Below are 18,992 nucleotides of genomic sequence, written 5' to 3' on the forward strand. Positions count from 1 at the left end.
TAAAATAAGATACTGTGATAGCAAGTTAGATTAGGTAGCCAGTAGAGGTCCCCTGAAGTGGTGACACTTAAGTTGGTATTTATTGGCCAGAAAGTCTTCCAACCAAGGTTCAGAGAATTAGCTTTCTAGCTAAGGAGAATAGCTGTGTAGAAGCCTTGGGGCAAACATAGGGTTGTAAGTTTAAGGAATGGAAGGTCAGTATGGCTGGAGAATTAATTAGTGGATGAGGAAAAAAATGGTAAAAGATGAGATAATGGCCAGATAAATAGGACTTCAAAAGCCAGGTAAATGGTTTTATTCTTGGTGTGATTGGAAGCGATAGATTTTTAAACAAGAAGGAGACATAATCTGATTTACATTTTTAAAGCCCACCCTACTTATGAAGGATGAAATATAGGAAAGCAGGAGTGGAAACAGGGAAACCAGTTAGGAAGCTGCTGTCATGGTTTGGCAAGGTTTGGGTTATTGTTAGTAGTAGCGATAGATAAAGGGGAGCCGTGTGGGATTTATTTTTGGTTGGAGTTAGGCAGTTTACTGACAGATTGGAGGGGAGGGAGAATAAGAAATCTAGGGTTATTCCAGATTTTTATCTTGAGAAACTGGATGGTGTCTTTACAAAGGTGGGGAACAATTGAGGTCAGGCTTTGATGACCTGATGTCTGAGACTTGGTCTCCTTAACAGGGAGATTTGCTGGGAGACTTAGGGCAAGTATTTTGACTTCTTTAAAAAAAAAAAAACGTACCCATCGGTAAAATGAGGGCTCTACACTTGGAAATTTTTTAAAGTCTCTTCTATTTTTAGCATTTTTTGAGCTGGGGATTGATTTTAACTTAGGATATTCTGTGCAAATCCAAGAGCAGACTTTATCAAGGGGAGGTGGGATGGGCAAACAAGCCCTGATGGGAGACCAGGACTGTTGGTATTTTCTAAGCTTCCTGTATCTTCACCAGTCTCCGGAAGTGAATGCAAATCTATTTGATTTCCTTGAAGCATTTTTGACCCCCTTAAAAGCTCTTGGATCCATGTGAAAGACAGTGATGGTGGCTCTTTAGTATAAGATTAGCATGTTTATGGTATTTAATTTAGCAAATATTTATCACATGCTTACTATGTGTTGGATGAGACCTGAAAGTCAGCTCTGGGCTCTGTTCAATTAAGGTAACTTTTTTTTTTTTTTTTTTAATAGCAAAAGCAGACATGTGTCAGTTTAAATTCTACATCTATGTATTTGGTAAGCGGAGGCCTAAATAACACTGTTAATATTTGGGATTTAAAATCAAAAAGACTTCATCGATCTCTTAAGGTAAGCAGATTTAAAAAGTCTTCACAAAATAATGGATATCTTACAATGCAGTTAGTCTACTTACCAAACATTTATTTTTGAGCTTTTATGATAAAAGTAAGGGGCTTCAGAATTGAACTAAGATTTGTTAGGGAAAATAAAGGTGCTATTTAGCCAAAACCCTTTTTTTTTTTTTTTTGGTCTTTTCTCTTCCATGTATAGCATTAATGCTTATGATCAGAGTTTAAAGCGTTTTTCTTAATTTTTCGTTTAGTTCTACTTTTGTTTGAATGAACCACTTCACTCATTTTTGTAAACTATGGTTTTTGGTCATCAGGGATCTTATTTTAGGGCATATTGGAGAAAATGAGAGTTGTTTGGGGATGATAGTATTCAATTTAGTAATCAGAGTTGGGGAGGTCAGCTTCTTAGTTATTCAGTATATTTGGCTGCTCTTCTTTGTGTGTGTGTGTGTATTTTTAACTTGGTAATGAAATATTTTATAAACGAATTTACTATTTTGATTAATGTTTCTTTACTAATTAGCTTTTTGCAGTTTCAGAAAATAAATATTCAGCACAAGAAAGTCTGGTTATGATTTTTTTTGAATTCTACTTTTCATTATATTGTCTTTTTAATATTTAGAAGTTGATCCTAAAATTAATTTTTGTCTTTTAGAAATTTAATGTGAAAAATATAATCATATCTGCATGTATACATAGAGGAACAACTTTCTTTAACCCATGTAAACTTCACTTGCCCCATCCCGCATGGCCATATTTGATTCATTTTTCCATCTTCAGCTTTCCCGATTACTCTGGATGGTTTTCTCTCTTTTCGGTGTGAAATTCTTAGTGCTTAGTGCCTTCATTCATTCTGTTAATGAATATTTTGACTAATTGTGATAGTGGGAAATCTAATCTTTTACCTTTGGATCTCTTCTCATGGAACCCACGTAAACTTCACTTGCCCCATCCCTGCATGGCCGTATTTGATTCATTTTTCCATCTTCAGCTTTCCCAATTACTCTGGATGGTTTTCTCTCTTTTTGGTGTGAAATTCTTAGTGCTTAGCGCCTTCATTCATTCTGTTAATGAATATTTTGACTAATTGCGAGAGTGGGAAATCTAATATTTTACCTCTGGATCTCTTCTCTACAGTCCTCTCCCTGGTGATTAACACAATTTCTGGCACTTGATAGGTTCTTAGTAAATGTTTGCTTAAAGACTTATTTTCCACAGTTGAAGTTCGGAAGAAACCTGCCTCTTTATAGAGTCACAGAAATTATACTGGACCCATGTTCTTAATTTCCCAAACGGGAACAATACACAAAATGTCTGCTCTTCCTTTTTTCTTCTCATCAAACATTTTTTCCTCAGGATAGCAAGTGTTTCTTGGTTTTACGAGAGGAACGAAAGGTAAAGAAATCTCTGAAAATACTTGAAGGACCACTTGCTAAAGCTGTAATATAGGTGGACTGTCATAGCTATTATTCTTGCTATTACATAGATATACATAAATATAAAAATATAATTTGAATATGAATAATTAAAAATATAAATAATTACATAAATAATTATTAGATACGAGGATTCGTTGGTATTATTGAGACATGGCGTCAGACTGTTAAAAACTCTTCTCCCAATTTTGATCACGTTTCCCTGCTCCTGCTAGACATCTCTAATTTGATGTTGAAAAACATAGTCCTTGTGAACTCAGTTTGTTTAAAACCCAACAGTTTTATTCCTCAAAGTGAATTCCCATTTGGATTTGAGAGGCAGCCTGGTATAGTGGAAGGAACAGAGGCTTTGGAGTTTGACATGGAATTGAATCCTGGCTCTGTCTCTGAGCAGTTACATGAGCTTGCACAGGTTTCTTAAGTTCTCTGTGTCTTCTGTACCTCATTTATAAAATGGGCAAAATGACCTTGCCTCTCAGGCTTTTCTAAGCATTAAATAATATATGAAACTCTCAGCACTAGTAGATACTCATCAAATGGAAGCAGCTGTTATCTCACACATACCTTGCTCATTTGTTTTTTCCTACTCTTACATTGTGTAACATCTGGTTTCTTTCCCCTTCCCATGATTTTTCTCTTTTCTTTAAGGTTGAACTCCAGCTTTATGTCTTCCATAAAGTCCCTCTGTCAACTTTGTTCACAGTAGCTCTTTCTCTGTCCTTGACACTTTGCTTCCATTGTTTATTTAGCATATTCTCTGCCATTTTCATGTTAAAGCAGGAACTCAACAATAGTCAACTTGCAATACCTGTTATTTGTCAGAGGAGTGAATTCTTTAAGGTAGACATAGTGCCATGTAGAAAATTACCTTTCCATAATGTCTCTCTCTTTTTTCAAGAATGCCTGGACCATTTTTATGGTTATGAAAAATAATTCTCTGTTTATTTGAGGAAAAGGTTAAAGCAAATATCAGATTGACAAATACCTAATATATGGTATTTACAGAAACATGAAAATGGGCTGTGGGGGTTATGGGGCAGTGTACTTACTTTCATTTCTCTCTTTCAGGATCATAAAGATGAAGTAACTTGTGTAACATACAACTGGAATGATTGCTACATTGCTTCTGGTTCTCTTAGTGGTGAAATTATTTTGCACAGGGTAACCACTAATTTATCTAGTACTCCTTTTGGCCATGGTAGTAATCAGGTACAGTATGAGTTTATTCAGAGTAAAGTTGGTAATATAGATTTTGAATTATATCTTACATAAAGCTTTGAATTTAAGTTTTTATAATGCTTGATCAAAAAACTTACTGGTAGCTGTTTTTTAATGGTAGTGTTTTAAAATACTCAGCAAGCTAATTTGTACTAGATTATGGTGGTTATATAAATTTGATTATGTAATCAAATAGTCACATCCTCCTAGATTATAACTATATACAGTATAATAAAATATGAAATAGTTGTTAATAGGTTAAATGTAAAAAATGTCTATCAATCTTTCCACAGCATTACTGTTATAGAAATGTGTCACATAGCTCTGATTTTGTCAGCTGCAAGACAGATATCCTCATAAATACTGTTCTGTGGACATGGAATGATTGAGTGTTTAGGCAGATGGTAATTAGGTTTTGTATTTTTGTTTTTCTAGGTATATTATAAAATATGAAGGCTTATATATTTCAGGTTAATACAAGAATGTTTTGGGAAACTTTCTGAAAGGAAAATAAGTTACTTTTTTTCCTTTATAAAAATATTTAAAAGAATAAATTCAGTTTTTCAAGGAACCTAACTCTTGGTGACTTTCCATAAAATTCTCCATAGAAACTTTCAATGAGGTGCAAGTTCTTTTAATTTTTACTCAATTTAATTGTAATCTCTTTGACTGTAATTATTATTAGATAAAATAGGGGAGATCTTCACATTTGGAAAGTAGTTTTTAAAATTATTATTTGAATAGTATTTCTTTAGTGCTTAAAAATTTAGTACATATGGAAAGTATACAGGAAAACGTCTTTTTGAAGTTTCATATGTATTGGGGGAATAATACAGATATATAAATGGTGTTATGAGTAAGTGATATAAAACAGTCTGATGGTGATTCAGAACAATTGAGAGAAAACTATCTGGGAATAAAGTAGGGAAAATTGACAGGGTAGGGGAGTTTCACCTAGGTCTAAGGCTTATTGATTTTGTTTTACTATGACAATATAAACTGGCCTCTTTGCCAGTTATTTGATTCTAACTTGTATTAGGATTAGTCTTTTTTGTTGTTGTTTGGATTTTTTTTTTTTTTTTTTTTTTTGAGATGGAGTCTCGCTCAGCCACCCAGGCTAGAGTGCAATGGCACAATCTTGGCACACTGCAACCACTGCCTCTCGGGTTCAAGCAATTCTCCATTCAGCCTCCTGAGTAGCTGGGATTACAGGCACCTGCCATTGTGCCCAGCTAATTTTTATATTTTAGTAGAGATGGGATTTCACCATGTTGGCCAGGCTGATCTTGAACTCCTCACCTTGGGTGATCAGCCCACCTTGGCCTGCCAAAGTGCTAGGATTACAGGCGTGAGCCACCCCACCAGGCCAGGGTTAGTCTTTTTTACATGTCCACATTATTGGTGGAATCATGGCTTGTTTCTTTGTCCTCAGTTTATTGTCTAGTTTCCTGCCTTACATGGAGAAGATACTTAAGAAGTATTTGAATGTATGAATATATTTAGAGATGACGAAGATTTTATTAGGCAAATATAAAGCTTTAGAAGAGGGATTTTTTTTTCTTTCTTTCTTAGAGACAGAGTCTCACTCTCACTCTGTTACTTACATTGGCATGCAGGGAAATGATCGTGGCTCACTGCAGCCCCAACTCCTGGGCTCAAGTGGGAGCCTGGCTAAATTATTATTATTTTTTTAATATTAGAGACAGAGTCTCACTATGTTGTCCAGGCAGGTCTTTAACTCCTGGCCTCAAGTGATCCTCCTTCCTCAACCTCCCAAAGAGCTGGGATTATAGGCATGAGCCATTACACCCAGCTGGGAGAGGAAGGTTTTATATGGGGGAAATCATATTAACAAAAATAACAAGAAAGGAAAGTTCATGGGCTTTACATAGGGCCGATGTGAGAAAAGATTGGGAAAGGGTAAATATGAATATAGTATTGATGTACGACTGAATGTCACACAAAAGACTTCTGTTTTGGAAGGTATTTAGGGAAACTAATCAGTTTTAATTAGTTGAATGTCAGAAACGTAGAATCCTTGAACATTAAAAATAGCTTTTAGAGGTAATGTGCTTTCTCTATTTTATGGATGAAGTTAAATGATTTGCCCTAGGGATGCTCTTTAGAGTATACTAATATTGTCATAAAAGCAGGAACTGATATTTTGTTTTGGCGATTTCTTTCTTTTTTTGTGTGTATTTTGATAATGGAGAGACATTATCAAAGTCTAAGGCTATAAACTTTGGAACTGTTGCAAAAAAATCATTAATGTTCAAATATCTTTTTTAAGGATGTAGAATAACTTTCTTTTTTCTGTGTGTTAAAGGCATGACAAATTTATAAATTTGGGACTGACTTTTCAGTAACATAAAAGGTAGACCAGATACCACTATGTATATTCTTATGCTCCAGTTTTTATTTTTATTGTATCTTGGTAGAGAGTTTTCTTATTAAAATTAGACATGAAGGACTATTTCTGAAAACATTAGGTTTGACTATACTTTTTGGCCCAATTATGTTTAAAAGATTTAAATTTTTTAAAACAATTGAGGTGTAACTTAATGTAATAAAGTGCAGGGTACATATCTTAAGTGTACAGCTTGTTGAATTTTCATGTATATGGCCATACATTAGTGCAACTACTAACAAAATCAAGATAAAGAACATTGCCAGCACACCAGAGGACCTGCTTTTGCCTTTTCCAGTCACTACCTCATATATTATAAAAGGAATCATATGTGGGCCAGATGTGGTGGCTCACACCTGTAATCTGAGCACTTTGGGAGGCTGAGGTAGGCAGATTGCTTGAGCCCAAAAGTTCAAGACTAGCCTGGGCAACATGGCGAAACCTTGTCTCTATTAAAAATATATAGAAATTTCCAGGTGTGGTGGTGCATGTCAGTAGTCCCAGCTGCTTGGGAGGCTGAGGCAAGATGATCACTTGAGCCTGGGGGTTTGAGGCTGCAGTGAATTCTGATTGTGCCACTGCATGGCAGCCTGAGTGACAAAGTGAGACCATGTCTCAGAAGAAAAAAAAAGGAATCATGTGTCTGGTTTCTTTTAGTCATCATTATGTTTGCTTTGTGGCGTGGAATAGTAGTTCATACTGTATTAATACTGTGTAGTGCTTCCTTATATGAATTGGCCACCATTTATCCATTCTGTTGTTGAAGAGCAGTGAATTGTCTCCAGTTTTAGCTATTACAAGATAGGTACCATGAATATTTTTGTATAAATCTTTTCTTTTCTTTTTTATTTGAGACAGTCTCTCGCTCTGTCACCAGGCGCCAGGCTGGAGTGCAATGGCGTGCTTTGGGCTCACTGCAACCTCTGCCTCCTGGGTTCAAACAATTCTCCTGCCTCAACCTCCCGAGTAGCTGGGACTACAGGCGCATGCCATCACGCCCAACTAATTTTGTATTTTTAGTAGGGACAGGGTTTCACCATGTTGGCCAGGATGGTCTTGATCTTTTGACCTTGTGATCCGCCCACCTTGGTCTCCCAAAGTGCTGGGATTACAAGTGTGAGCCACCGTGCCTGGCCTAAATCTTTTCTTTTAAAGATATGTTTTTATTTCTTTCAAGTAAATACCTAGGAGCAGAATTGCTGGATTGTAGCATAGGCTTACAGTTTTACTTTATGAAAAGTTTTCTAAAGTGCTTGTGCCATTTTGCACTTCTATCAACAAGTTTATGAGAGTTCCAGTTGCTCCACATTTTTGCTAATAGTTAGCATTATCTGTCTTGTTTTTGCCACTTTGATGGTGGTTTTAATTTGCATTTGTCCATGTTGAATGATGTTAAGTATATTTTTATATGTCTTCTTTTGTGAAGTGACTATTCAGGTCTGTTGCCTGTTTTTACATTGGGTTGTGTTTTTAAAATTTATTTATAGTTTCTTAGGTATTTTAGGTAGATTCATTTTGGGGATGTGCATGTTGTGTGTATCTTCTTTCAGCCATGACTTGCCTTTTTACTTCTTAACACCTGTTTGTGAGTGTGTGTGTGTGTGTGTGTGTGTTTAATGAACGGAAGTTCTTAAAATTTAATGAAGTCAAGTCTCATATGTCAGTCTTTTATGTTTGCTGCTTTTTGTGTTCTCTTGAAGAATCTTGCCTGCTTCAAGGTTTTGAAGATACTATTCTGTGTTTTCTTTTAGAAGTTTTGTTATCTTTCTTGTTTTTTATGATCCATTTCAAGTTAATTTTTGTGTATTTTATGAGAGGGTTCTACATTTCTTATAGATACTAATTACATCAGTATTATTTATTACAAAGACCAATCTATCCCCACTGAATTACAGTATTGCCTTCTTGCAAAACTGGTAACTGTATATGTTAGTTTCTAGTCATTCTATTTTGTTGCATTGGTCTAGTTTGAGTGTTACTAGTTTTGATTATCGTAGCTTTATGATAAGTCTTGATATTTTTAACTTCACTTTGACTACCCTGGGCCTTTGCATTTCCAGCTGAGTTTTAGAATCAGCTTGCCTATTTCTACCAAAAAATCTGCTTCATTTTGATTGAGATGATACTGGATCTCTTGACCAATTTAGGAAGAACTATTGTAACAATATTGATTCTTCTGTGAACGTGGTATATTTGTATTTTGATACAGTTGACATTTGTATTTTCTCCTTTTATCCAGAAATTCTGCTAAATTCACTTAATAGTTTTGACAGTCTTGATTCTTTTGAAACAATGTGTAGATTTTTTTTTGGCATTTACATTTTATACACTATCATGTCTGTCATCTGTGAATAATGTTTTCATTTCTTATTTCCTAATCTTTACATATTTTATTACTTTTTCTTTATTGCATTGATTGGGATCTCCAGACCAGTGTTGAATGGAAGTGGTGATAGTGGACATCTTTATATTGTCCTCAAATTCAGAAAGAAGCAAGTATTCACTGTTTACTACCAAGCATGATAGTAATTGTAAGGTTTGTTTTGTAGATATCCTTTATCTTATTAGGGTGCTGTATATTGTGGGCAAATTTTACTATTTATGTGGAAGTTTTACATCATTTAGCTCTTAAAATTCATAGTTATCTATCCTAGATGAAAGTAGCAATAAGCCTGTAATCCCAGCAATTTGGGAGGCCGAGGCGGGTGGATCACAAGGTCAAGAGATCGAGACCATCCTGGTCAGTATGGTGAAACCCTGTCTCTACTAAAAAAAATACAAAAAAAATTAGCTGGGCATGGTGGTGTGTGCCTGTAATCCCAGCTACTCAGGAGGCTGAGGCAGGAGAATTGCCTGAACCCAGGAGGCGGAGGTTGCCGTGAGCCGAGATTGCGCCATTGCACTCCAGCCTGCGTAACAAGCGTGAAACTCCATCTCAAAAAAACAAAAACAAAAACAAAAAACCAGAAAGTAGCAATAAGCAAGTAGGTATATAGTTAACCAAACAAAATATTGAGTACTGTGAAAGCAATAAGCTGCAGAATTCCAAGGGAACATAAAGGAGAAACACCTAAGCCATTTGGGAAAAATGGAAAAGTATTTTAAAGGAAATGATGTCTCAGTGGCAACCTGAGGAAAAGTCTGTTATTCAGATCTGTGGTGTTGGGGAGGGACCAGGGAAGGTGGTGAGAGGATTTGGAGAGCATTGGAAGCAGAGGTTATTACTGCATAGAATGCTTACCACCATTTATTGTGTTTCTGCACTCTGATCATTGCATTATATTACATTCTCTTCATTTAATCTTTGCTACTAACTTGTGAGGTATATGTTCTCTTTTACAAAAGTGAAAACAGATTCCACGACTTTCAGATCTTACAACTCTTAATTGACTGTTTTACATATCAACTCTTCAGAAGTGGTAGGATTGTTTTCTTTTGTTTCTCTGGCTCAGGAGCAGCTGAATCTGTAAGGATTTGAGGATGAATAGCTTCTGGAAACTTTACACTATTTTCTTGTCTGTTTGTGCAGGAGTCCAGCATGTCCTCATACCTCTTGCTCACACAAATATCTTTTAAAATTCTAGGTGATAGGTTGCTGTATTATTGATTTTCAAACCATTTTCATTGATTACTTTTCACAGGGAACTGAACTATATTTTCTAGTTTAGGAAAACAGTAATGCTCAAAGCTTTATCTCTTATCTAAGATCAGATAAACGAGAACTTGAGATCTTCATGGGCCTGCTGCCTCCTGTTTGGGCATTCTGCATCTCTGTAGGATCTTTTGGTTTAGCTTTACATGGTAAGGCCCACATTTATTTGGAGATCACTAGGAGTAAACCACGTTAGCTAGCTGAGTGAACCTGAACAAGTTACTTAACTCTCAAGCTTCCTTTTCCTTATCTGTCTAGTCAGAATAATATATATATATATATATATATATATATATATATATTTTTTTTTTTTTTTTTTTTTTTTTTTTTTTGAGACAGAGTCTTGCTCTGTTGCCAGGTGCCAGGCTGGAGTGCAGTGGCGTGATCTTGGCTCACTGCAACCTCCGCCTCCCGGGTTCAAGCAATTCTCTTGCCTCAGCCTCCTGGGTAGCTGGGACTACAGACGCCCGCCACCACTCCCAGCTAATTTTTATATTTTAGTAGAGATGGGGTTTCACTATGTTGGCCAGGATGGTCTTGATCTCTTGACCTTGTGATCTGCCCACCTCAGCCTCCCAAAGTGCTGGGATTACAGGCGTGAGCCACCACGCCCAGCCGAGAATAATATACTTTTAAGGGGATTTTTTTTTTTTTGATGGCTAAATGAGATGATGAGTGTCTTTATCACATTGCCCACCATTTGGTAAAAGGTCAATGAATGTTAGCTGCCATTGTGAGCTTTTAATGAATAACAATCCATTAAAATACCTTTAGTGATTTACTTTTCTAAAATGGTTTGAACATATTTAGATTTAATGCATTCCCTCCAAACCAAGTTGCAACTTGACCCCAGTAATCATATTATGTGTTTTAGACTGATTTAAAAATGAGAGCATTAAAGATGGTGAAAAATTCGACTAGAGTCTGTTGTTTTTTTCCCCCCTTTCCCTGGAACAAATGCTTACGTTTGTTTTGTATACCATGTTGGCCTCTATTGGTAAGGATGCAGTCCCAGTTTTCTTGGGAAGATAGTTTTCATGATTTTACATACTTATTTTTCCCTTTTATGGGCAGCATAATATAAACCTTTGGAATGTTTTTCTCTTTTTCAAATTATTTTTTTTTCCCCACAAGCAGTAATGGCTGTTTTATCTGGTTGTGGCCAAAAGCATTGAATTGCTACTTAAACATTCATTAAGAAAACTTTTATTAAGATTTCTCAAAATTCAGTTCAGTTTAAAAATATTGTGACCAGGCACAGTGGTTCATGCCTATAATCCCAGCACTTTGGGAAGCTAAGGCAGGTAGATCACTTGAGTACAGGAGACCAGCCTGGGCAACAAGGTTATACCCCATCTCTATAAAAAATACAAAAATTAGCTAGGTGAGGTGGTATATACCTGTAGTCCTAGCTACTGGGGAGGCTGAGACAAGAGGATGGATTGAGCCTGGGAGGTCGAGGCTGCAGTGAGCCATGATCATGCCACTGCACTCCAGCCTGGGCAACAGAGCAAGACCCTGTATCCAAAAGAAAAAAAATGTGTGTGTGTGTGTGTGTGTGTGTGTATGTGTGTGTTTATAATATGTGTAATATTCATTTGAGTTTAAACAATGTTCATAAAATTTCGAATCTGTCAAAAAGTTGATGTAATTGAATTCAAACAGTCTGTTGCTTAAGCCCAAATTCTGTGTTGATCAGTTTTACTTATTGAGAAAAATGGTAGATGGGATACATTTATTATTAAATTAAATTTTTTCTATTTTTGTTTCTATGAACAATCAAGAATTTGAAATCTTTAAAAATTATCAAATTAGTGTCTTAGTGAAAGTGATAGTAATGTGGAATCTCACAGAATCTACATCATGCTGAGTTTTATATTAGAAATAAGATTTTCTGAATATATTTAGAGTCCAACTTTGAAATGTCTGAGCTGAATTAAAGTTATTAGGTTTATGGGGATCACATTGTCTTTCTACAGGGGAAAAAGAGCTTTGCTGCTTCTGCAGAACTGCTGGCTGACAGACTGCTTAGGTTATAATTGCATGTCACTATTTGGCAAGTTCAGCATCTTAGGCTCACAAATAGGTTAAGTTTTGTTACCTTTCTCAAAATGCAGCCTTTTCCAAAGCAATTATAAATGTCAATCTATTGTATTGATTCCTTAGATTAAAAAATGATCTTTAAATGTAGGTTTTCTGTGATATTTTAAGTTTAACATATTTCAGTATATGTTAAATCCATTTACATTTTCTTAATGAAATGTTTTCTGAGTAGATTTTATAAGTATTAATGGTCTGCTTGAGTATAGAGATCTGGTGGTAAATGTAAATATTAACATTTTTAGAAATAACAGCTTTCTCAAGAATGACACATTCTAAATTGGTTTATTTCATTGACTGTATGTTTATAGCAGAATTGTAGCACTCAATAAGTTTGACTAAAAAGTCTAGAAGTGGTTATATAGGAGCATTGGTATAAAATGTTTATATGATAACATTTCTTTGATTCTCTATATATTTCTATAGTATTTGCATACACTTGAGTAGCCTGTATATTATATTCTTGAGCAGTTTTATAATTGACTTGTAGGCATAAAATAAATAGATAATCTATATATTTCTTCTTAAAAATGAACTTTTTTCCTTCTATTTTTCTCTTCTAAATTTTATTTAATGGAAAGCTATTTGAAAGGTATTTTCTTATAGTGTTTTTTAGTATAGCTCTGTCTTCCATCCATATAGTTATACCATTCTGTTTGTCCAATCTTGTTTTCTGCATGTTCTCATTAGTGATCTACCCCGGGTATCCTGAAAATTTTCCGTAATTTTTAATGACTGCATGTATTTCATTATTCAGTGCCATCATTTAGCTAAACAGTTATCTATTATTTTATTTTCAAAATTTTTATAATAAAAATGAGCACAGTGTTAATATTTTTTTCCTAAGTATGTAACTTCTGCTTTTTGACTTTTTTCTTTGAGAGTTCAGTTTCTCTTTCAATGTAATTTAGTAGCAGGCTTACATTTTCTTTGAGGAGCTTAAGTGTTACTCTGTTATCTTTGGTCTCAAATGTGTTAGGTTATTTCATAGCTTTTTTCCCCCTTTTAAGTCACTAGTTTTTTATTCCTAGATATTCAAAGGAATTTTTTTTTTCTTTAAAGCCATGCAATTTTTCTAGAATATGTCTTGATATTGGTCATTATGTATAGCTATTGTTAGGTACATTGTGTGTTACTTCATATGTAGTTTCAAATCCTTTTTTATTTTTGGAAATTTTTCTTAAAATTTTTAGTATTCTTTTTCTCTCTGGATTTTTTGTTGTTGCATTTTCTTTGCTTATCTTCAGTGGTTTATCATTTTTCTCAAGTGTTTTTAAGCTTTTTTCTTATTTCTTTTTGATTTTTAAAAATTTATTTTTAACTGGTCTTTAAGGTGTTGTCTGTTGTGTTTATTCATTTTTAAATTTCTTCTAAATTAGCCTTCATTTTTGAAGAGATTTTAAACATTTCTAATTCTTTCCCAAGTTCTGACATCTCATTTCTGAGTTTAAAATTTTTTTTTTAACATCCTACATATTTTTTTGTCTTGTCATCTGTTGAGAACATTTTTCTCCTTGTTCTGTTTTCATAAGTTTGTGTGGGATGTATCTGTGAAATTCATTTTAGTTTCCCTTAACTTCTAGACAAAGATAGGGGGTCAAAGTGGCTTTTCTAACTTCACAGAGCTCCCTATTGTTTTAATAATCTTTTTTTAATAATGGTTGCTTGCTTTCTGGGGTTCCTTGGCTCTGATCTACTTTTCAACCTATCTGTGAAACTGTTTCCTTCAGCTCTGTTGCCTCCATCCTGTTCAGGATTGCTTCCACTCCAATGTGGGGCCCTAATGTGGGAGGGACACACTCTGGCTGGTCAGTTTTGGAATTCTCTGGCTAAACTGCCCTTGTCCTTCATACCTTTCTTCAAACTTGTAGCACAGCCTTATTAATACAGTGAATGTTCTGGGTTTCAGCTGAGGTTGTAAAATTGGCCATCATGCTTTTCTGTGAATACGTTTTGGCTGTTATGGGCTTCTTCTGTTCTCAGATCTGTTTCAGATTCCTTGTTATTTCCTCTGCTTTCTTCTGTACAGACACGAGTACCATGAAGGACTTATGGCTGTTAATTGTTTGGCCTATCAGCCTGTATTTGGGGGTTCATGGGAATACCTGATCATCTAGTTTGTTCGAAATGTTGTCTATGAAATTTTAGTTTTTGGCCATCTAGTTTATTATCTGTTGTAAAACACACACACAGTCTCTCTCTCTCTCTCTCTCTCTCTCTCTCTCTCTCTCTCTCTCTGTCTCTCTTTCTCTCTCTCACTTTCACTCTTACTCTCTCACTCTGTTAGGGATTTCCAAGATCAGATTTGATCATTCTCTAGGAGGACTCACAGGATCTGTGTATAGTCATACTCATGGGTATGATTTATTTTATAGTGAAAGAATACAAAGTAAAACCAGCAAAGAGAAGAGTGCATGGGGTGAATAACATAGGAAACCAGATGTGAGCTTCCAAAAGTCTTCTCCTGGAGCAGATGTGCTTAATCCCTCCCAAGATCAAATTGTGACAACATGTATGAAATACCTACCAGGGAAGCTTGTTAGCGCCTCAGTGCCAAGGGTTTTTACTTGGGGGTTGGAGCCCTCTGCCTGGCACATACCAAAATTCCAAACACCCAGAAGGAAATAAGATGTTCAGCTGTGGTTCAGCCTTAAACCATATCTGTCATAAATAAGTTTAGGCACAGTGAGTGAGCCACTCTTACTAGTTAAGACAGTGGGAACCTTTCCAGAATCCAAGTTCGCAGATGCTAGCCAAGGGTCAACTCTGAAAATAGGACTTTTTAAAGATAGGCAGTCTCAGGCCTGCTTTTCTACACACACACGCACTCACGCATGCACACATGCACGCACACACAGTATTAATGGACATTCAGAAACTCGGTCACCACTGTAACCAGTAACTTATCAGAGACCTCCCATTGAAAGGATTTTGAGCAAGCGACCAGTATGTTGAGATTTTCAGGTTTGAAGTTGTTACTTGCTGTAACATAGTGGAGGATGGATAGTAAGCCACTGAGAATGGAAATAGAATAACTATGCAGTGGCTTAGATGAAAGATGATTTGTGCTTGAAATAAGGCCCTGGAAATCAAGAAGATGGAAAGGATGGAGTCAGAGGAACAATATGTGTATTTATGGACATATATTTGTGTTTATATGCATATGTATGTTAAGACATTTATATTAATTTCTTACTGCTTTATAGTGCCTAGTAAGAAAATGATGTGAATGCATGTTCTTATCTGTGCAAAGGGAATGCTTTTCTAAGCATAACTATGAAGAAGTATAAAGCATAAGTCACTGGCAGCAAGCTTGATAAGTTTAAATATATAAAACTTTAAAACTTCTGACAAAAAGCAAGACAAAAATTCAACAAAATTTAAATGAACTGGGGAAGGTATTTACGATGTATGAGAGCATTAATGTTCTTACTATATTAAGAGCAGTTGCAAATTAGTATTTTAAAATTCTTCATAGCCCAACAGAAAACAGGCAAAGTACAATAATGAGCAATTTGCAAAAGAAGGAATACAAATGGTCATTTCATATTTTCAAGCAAAAACCTTTAAGGCATGAATAACAATAATTTTTTTCATAAATTAACAATTAAAAAAATGGATAGTAATCAGAGTATTTGCAAATCAGAAGTAACCTAAATGTCTGACGTATTATTTAGATAAATTGGTATAATCATGCATTAATGTCTTTCCTCAGCCATTAATATCATGTAGAAAACATTGACATGGCTGTTTATAATAAAGTGTGATTCCAGGTTTCCTGTTGATACTCTACTGCATACATAGAAGCATACATACACACAGAGAAATACTTAAAGGATATTCCCTGAAAATATCAACCAGTTTTTCTCTGAGTGATGGGATTATGGATGATTTTTCTTTTTCTTTGTGATCAAAATGTTTTTTTCTATTAAATAATTATCTTAGTAGAGACTGACAAACAATAACCTATGGTCCAGCCACTTAGTTTTGTAAAGTTTTATTGGAACAGGGCCATACTTTTCATTTATATATTGTCTGTAACTACTTTTCAGTATAACAGCATAAAATATTTACTGTCTGGCTCTTTAGCAATAGTTTTCCAAACCTTCCCCTCACCTACAGCGAGCAGTATATTTTTTATATTTAGAAACAATCTCCCTCCTCAACAAACATGCAGCATTCTTACACAATAATGTGTTATAAGAAAAAAACAGCATTGCTACTTACAGTGCTGGGATTTCTTTTCCCCTCCATAAGCTTCTTGATTTACTTCTTTTCTTAGAAATAGTTTAGTCTGGAACAAAATAGGGACTTAATGACTTAAGTGCTGCTGATACTGAAGTAAGTTAATAATTTATTTTAAATATAATTTGGAGGCCAGGCGTGGTGGCTCATGACTGTAATCCCAGCACTTTGGGAAGCTGAGGCAGGTGGACTGCTTGAGTCCAGGAGTTTGGGAGACCTGGACAAAATGGTGAAACCCTGTCTCTTAAAAAAAAAAAAAAAAAATCCCCCCCCCCACAAAAAATACACACACACACACACACACACACACACACACGCGCGCGCTAAATTTATTTATATATAAATTATCTGTATAATATATAAATACATATATAATTTAGGAAATCAGTGTTTTGTTTATTCAGGATTCTTAGCTAATATCTTAATGATAATCCAAAGAGAAGATTTAATAGATGTAGAGAGTTAAGAAATGAAATTGTTAGTATTATCAAATAAATAATTGGAGGCATTTAAAGAATTCAGTGTGGTTACTTAAGGGTCTTTTTAAAAAATATGTAAAAGTTGGTTGATGGTGAGCACATAAGCAATGATGAGCAAGAAAATTGTGAACCTCTGAAAATGGTGGTGACAGCTACTGTGTACCTGATTCTGTGCAGAAATGCTATTTAATTCTCAAAATAATTGTGTTATTTAATCCTCAAAATAATTGTGACAGGCAAACAAGAGTATTTTCTATTATGTAAATGAGAACTCTGAGTTTTGGAGAGTTTTAAGTAATTCACCTAAATCATATAGAGGTTTGCTGAGCATTCACTGAACTTAGGTTTATCTGAAAGGAACATTTATCATTATCTTTAGCCTTTTTTTTTTTGTAATGGGCTGCCATGTAGGTCCCAAGAAATGAAGTAAGGTACAGAATTTAGGTTTTCTCTTAATCAAGAATACTTTTTTAACTGTTTATAAAGTTGTGTCGTAGACAATGGTAAGCTCCTTGTTCCTTGATACATGCAAGCAGATTCTGGATAACTGTGTTTGAAGGCTGTCTTAGTAAAATTCCCGCTGTGGCTAAGAGGTCAAGCTTTATGAACTTTGAGAATCTACCAGGTTTGCAATTTTATGGTGCTTTTAAAAATTCTACTTGTGTATTTATCCAAATTTAGATATGTGAAGGACCGTAACTATATGAACTCTTAAAGTGCTGTAGAAATCTTTTTAGAAATCATGTTTTGCCTTATATTTTGATAGTCATATTTGTATGACTCTGTAATCATTAACATAATGCACTAAGGAGCTCTTTGTTTTTTATATAGTTAACATTTATGTAGTTTATTTTTTCTTGAATACAGACCAGAGAAAAGATTTGTCTATTCAAGTGTATATAATTTTTCCCAACAAAAATAAAAACTATGTAAACTAATATTTTCTCTTTGTACTTTTGCCTTATTAAAATGAGCCAAGTTTAATGGATTAACATATTAATTATCTTAACTTAGGTGCCAGGTAACTAATATTCCTTTTTTTTTCCTTAGAATTTGGTTTCTGTTAATTCCTAAACATTTTTTGTTGTTGAGAGCGAATTCATATTATTTGAAACATTTTAGAATTAAGTAGAATATACATTTATAGGGAAAAATTAGCTTGAATGTAAAGTACTTAATTCTCAGCCTAGTGTGACAGCTACTGGAACAACCTAGGGATGACAACATCAGGGATTTGTGTTTAGAGAAAGGCCAACATTGCCCTCAGGCTGATGCTTTTGAAACAATGGATATAGTCTATCCCCAGTCTAGAATGTTGCCAGTTTTTCCTTTGTGGTTTATTTATTTTTTTAAATTATGCTTCAAGTGTTGAATTGTCAGTGCATCAGATGCTCTGATTTAAACAAATGTATCAAAATATCTAAAGTATAGAAAACAAATACAAAATATTACTGCTTTTTTCTCCCAGCATTCCCTTATACTTGTTCGTGATTTGGCTGTAACTAATAGGCCTTTTATGTATGGTAGATGTTCTAATTCTGATGAATTAACATAGATAATCTAAATGTATTAAATTTCTCCTCTGAAAGGGGAGATTGAGGTAGCTATACTCCAAGATAATAAAATGACAAGTACTTTATTAATAGACTACTGGTATGTTTCAGGTATTGGTATGTCATCTTATGGTTCATGTAATGACGCTGTGGTTGTCATGATTGAAACCTGTGACTCTTTTTTTGTTTTGTTTTTTTACTTTTTGGATTTTTTTTTTTTTTTTTTTGAGATAGAATTGTGCTCTGTCACCCAGGCTGGAATGCAATGGCAGGATCTTGTTTCACTGCAGTCTTCACCTCTCAGGTTCAAGTGATTCTCCTGCTACAGCCTCCTGAGTAACTAGGATTACAGGCACCCGCCACCATGCCCAGCTAATTTTTGTATTTGTAGTAGAGATGGGGTTTCACCAGGTTGGCCAGGCTGGTCTCGAACTCCTGACCTCAGGTGATCCACCTGCCTCAGCCTCCCAAAGTCCTGGGATTACAGGCGTGAGCCACCACACCTGGCCAAAACCTGTCACTCTCAGACATCAGAGAAATCCTAAACCCCATGTGAATAGTGTGATTGGCCGTAATTTATATGGCTTATATAAAAT

General features: G+C 35.0%; 1 protein-coding gene across 5 annotated transcripts in view; it reads left to right on the forward strand.

Moving 5' to 3' along the window:
- The window catches only part of NEDD1 (NEDD1 gamma-tubulin ring complex targeting factor), a 46,593-nt gene that overhangs the window by 8,545 nt on the left and 19,056 nt on the right, over positions 1 to 18,992 (forward strand). For all 5 annotated transcript variants that reach the window (XM_054238767.2, XM_017976308.4, XM_035257357.3 and 2 more), the window contains exons 4-5: positions 1,188 to 1,304; positions 3,811 to 3,951. In XM_054238767.2, the coding sequence (XP_054094742.2) occupies positions 1,188 to 1,304; positions 3,811 to 3,951 (258 nt within the window). The remainder of the gene's footprint in view (positions 1 to 1,187; positions 1,305 to 3,810; positions 3,952 to 18,992) is intronic.

This window comes from Callithrix jacchus, chromosome 9, assembly GCF_049354715.1.
Source record: "Callithrix jacchus isolate 240 chromosome 9, calJac240_pri, whole genome shotgun sequence".
Classification (NCBI taxonomy): Eukaryota; Metazoa; Chordata; class Mammalia; order Primates; family Cebidae; genus Callithrix; species Callithrix jacchus.